The 3,702-nt window shown below is 30.8% G+C and overlaps 1 protein-coding gene across 1 annotated transcript; it reads right to left on the reverse strand.

Moving 5' to 3' along the window:
- Positions 1-2,018: 2,018 nt before the first annotated feature.
- Positions 2,019-3,702, reverse strand: LOC108345341 (UDP-glycosyltransferase 83A1). The gene is made up of 2 exons (XM_017583936.2): positions 3,171-3,702; positions 2,019-3,016 (listed from the first exon to the last, which is right to left on the reverse strand). Exons 1-2 carry the CDS (start codon positions 3,664-3,666, stop codon positions 2,130-2,132), a joined length of 1,383 nt encoding a protein of 460 aa, XP_017439425.1. The 5' UTR covers positions 3,667-3,702; the 3' UTR covers positions 2,019-2,129.

Below are 3,702 nucleotides of genomic sequence, written 5' to 3' on the forward strand. Positions count from 1 at the left end.
TGTAAGTTGGGAATATAAGTGTGAGTTTCCACGTTATAAATTATACAAAAATGAGAAAGTAGAGTAGTATATAAAGATGAAAAATTCATTAATTTATTATTTTAAAGTTTTGGGTAGAAAGTGATGTCAATTCTTTATATGATTGGAGGTGTTTGAGTCTCTTCGATAAACCTCCTTCTTAATAAATCTAACAGTGACATCAAAATTCATAATTCATCTTGGTGACAAAGTTAATAGAAAAACTAATAAAAATTTAGGAAGTCATAAGAAAAGGGAATAAGAGAACCTTTGAAAAAAAAAGGGACAAAATACTTTTAGTTTATGGGATTCTATATCCTTTTAGCTAGAAGAAGAGTAACTAAGAAAGATGTTATAAAGATAATTTCATACTAACGAAGAGATAACCGAATAAATAATTTTAGGAACTTCTTTTATAATTCATATTATTTCTTCAAAGTCTCTAAAATAGGAATTTAGACACTTAATAAATTATTAGAATTCATCAAACCAATAAGGCCTAAGGAAATAAATAAAAAAATATACTAAGGAAATAAAAGAAGAAAGCTTCTTACATGGAGGAGACATTTCAAAATTAGCAATTATTATAGATCAATTGGATCAATCACATATTAGGATATTATTGGATGAATTCATCAAAATTTATGATTGCGGGGTGCCTAAATGGTCCCTTCTCTGTATAAGATTTTCATATTGAATTAAAGTGGTCCAAGTGAAAAAGACCCCATGAATGAACTCCCTTCAACTTTCTTTTCTCTTTCTCCTCCATTTTCTAAAGAACTTGTCAATCAAAAGTGTTGAGGTTAATCGTCTGTAATATCAACAACCCTCTTTCTGAAATTTTCTTAATTATTTTCTTGTCTTACTTTGCTTTCTTTTCTTCTTTATTATGTATTGTTTGTCTGCTTGTTGAATCTTTGATTGGTTATTGAAAACTTAGATATGATTTGAATTCATCAATACATGAGAGGAATTAATTATCTCCTGGATTATAGAATTCAATGTGAGGAGAATTAATTGGGTGATGGAAGTATAAAAAAAGTTAAATGTATGAAAGACTATTAATGATAACTATACTTGTAAATAAAATCTTATATTATATGTTCATTGAAATAACTAATAAGTAGAGATGAAATAAATAACTCATATCTTAACTAAAGGTTTTCAAATTTTTATCTGAAATTTGTTAACTTAACATTTAAAATCTTTCAATTGAATTTAAAATGTACGAGCTAGATCTAAAATATCATAGAAGGTAATAATGAATTTTGTCACTATCTTTGAATAACGATGAATGATGAATGATGAATTTTGAATTTTGAATTTTGAATAACGATGAATTTTGAATTACTTTTTAAAATATATTAATTTTAAAATACAAAAAATTAAAAAAATAGATAAACATATAAATTTGACATAATTGTAGAAAATAAAAATGAATGTTCTCAAGATAATATCATTAAGATTAATTATTGTACTAAAAATATTTATCTATTTTAAAGTTTGAAATTTTTTTGTCACTATCTTTAAAAAATATTAAAAAAGAACTTAATAAAATGTATTCAAATTAAAAAGAATTACAAATTAAACCATTAAATTTGTAGAAGGTTTCCATGCAACGAAGAGGGAGGAGCGTGAAGGTCGTATCACGGACCCTATTATGTATTTATTTGAGTGTCCAATCAACTTTATTCGAGGTGCCCGATGAAGATAAAAGAAGAGTTGGTGAGCACGTGGGAATTTCATTGAACTAATTTTCAAATAAAAATTAATGCTCATTCTTATTTTACATTTCAAAAATTAGGTTTTATTTGTATGAATATTATTTATTATATAAAATTTGACAAAAATAAAAATCAAATTAAAACAACTATGATATTATTAAAATTTAAATCTATAAAGCATATTAGCAAACAAAAAAAAGACTAATAATACATGGGCATTGAAACAAACAAAACAAGATTTACATATGCTAAAAAATTAGCAACATATTATTTCTTTTCACAAGCAAAATAATTCTTTAGTAAATAAAGATAACTGCATATCAAATACATGGTATACAAACAGACTAATACAAATCTAGAGTTAACATATTCACAAGATGTCAACTCTTATTCTTTTATCATCTTCACAAACTTGTTAAGATTCTCATAAGATGTTCCTCCTTTTGCTATGTTGTTCAAGACTTTCTCCTTCAACCCGACAGACATAGGTTTTATGTTGTCATCATTAAAGAATTGTTCCACTTTGGTTTTCAACTCCTCTCGTGACACAACTCCATTTTGATCTTTGTCAATCCCCAACCCAACCATTAACTCATCACAAATATGTGTTCTGTTGCAAAGTTGGTCTCCAAAGTATGGCCAACACAAGAAAGGTACCCCATTGGACAAACCTTCCATGGTAGAGTTCCAACCACAATGAGTCACAAAACATGCTATGGCAGGGTGGCTTAAAACCTTTTGTTGAGGTGCCCAACTCACTATCTTACCTTTCTGCCCTTTGAATTCATGAGGGTATGCCATTCTATTGTCTTCTCTTATAACCCAAAGAAAAGGTCTGTTGGTGAGGTCTAGTCCTAGGGAAAGTTCATTGAATTGGTTTTGGTCAAAAAGAGTGAAACTTCCAAATGCAACATACAACACAGAACCATGGGCTTGTTCATCTAACCAACTCATGCAAGAGTGATCTTCTTCCCAGAATTGTCCCATTGATTTTGTAGTTGCAATTTTCTTACTATCATTATCATTGCTTCTTAACAATGGCCCAATTGGGAGGATCTTCGGAAGATACGATAATGTCCCAGGTTCAAGTTCAGGTGTGGTGTTGCAAAGCCACCATTCTGTCAAATGAAAACTTTCTGCACAATGCAGCAAATACTTGAGCACTTTCTTACCAGTACTTGGCTCACCCATATTCAACCAGAAAAAGTCTTCTGTGTCCATCTCAGGCATACTTGGCGAAATCCGAATTCTCTTTTCTGTCGTTGATGTTAAACCTTCAGTGAAAAACAGCAACATAAAGAGAAAATAATTAGCTTATATAATACATAATATACGTTGAAAATCCTACATCAACTAAAAGATAAAATTAAGTTTATAATATATAAGTAAATGTATAAATGAAATGAAAATTCAGCATAATATTGTTACCTAAATCAGAGTCTACAATGCCATCATGAATAAGCATAGGGACGCTGTGCAGCAAGGTGAAAATAGCTGCTGATGCTGGACACAACACAGCTCCTTTGATTCCGATTTTCCTCCCAACATCCAAAGCCCAAGCCATGCACACATCTGCAACAATGAAGTTGATTTTATTCTCACCTTTGGAATGAATATCCTCTATGAGCTTCTCAAGTGCTTCTGGCATGGTTTTTTGAATGGCCTCACACAGCTTGGCCTGATCGCTTCTGTCATCATCAGGTGCTAAACCATCAGGGATTGATACCAACTTCAGCACAGATTCTTCATCAGGGCTAGAAGCACCTTTTTGCTCCATAGAACTTACCACTCTCCTGTGGTTAAATTCTGTGTTCACAAAAATTACTTTGCATCCATTCTCAACCAGCTTCTGTGAGAATGTCATCATGGGGTTCACATGCCCTTGTGCTGCAAATGGCAAAGCTAACACAGTTGGAATTCCCATGTTAATATTTATTTGGTTTCTATTGATTCTGATTTC

Source organism: Vigna angularis, chromosome 8 (assembly GCF_016808095.1).
Source record: "Vigna angularis cultivar LongXiaoDou No.4 chromosome 8, ASM1680809v1, whole genome shotgun sequence".
NCBI lineage: Eukaryota > Viridiplantae > Streptophyta > Magnoliopsida > Fabales > Fabaceae > Vigna > Vigna angularis.

Bases quoted from the DNA above. Each gene is read 5' to 3' on its own strand.
- LOC108345341 (XM_017583936.2), bottom strand. From the start codon at position 3,666: ATGGGAATTCCAACTGTGTTAGCTTTGCCATTTGCAGCACAAGGGCAT. The intron at 3,017-3,170 runs GTAACAATATTA...TTTTCACTGAAG, and splicing joins CATTGTAGACTCTGATTTAG to GTTTAACATCAACGACAGAA.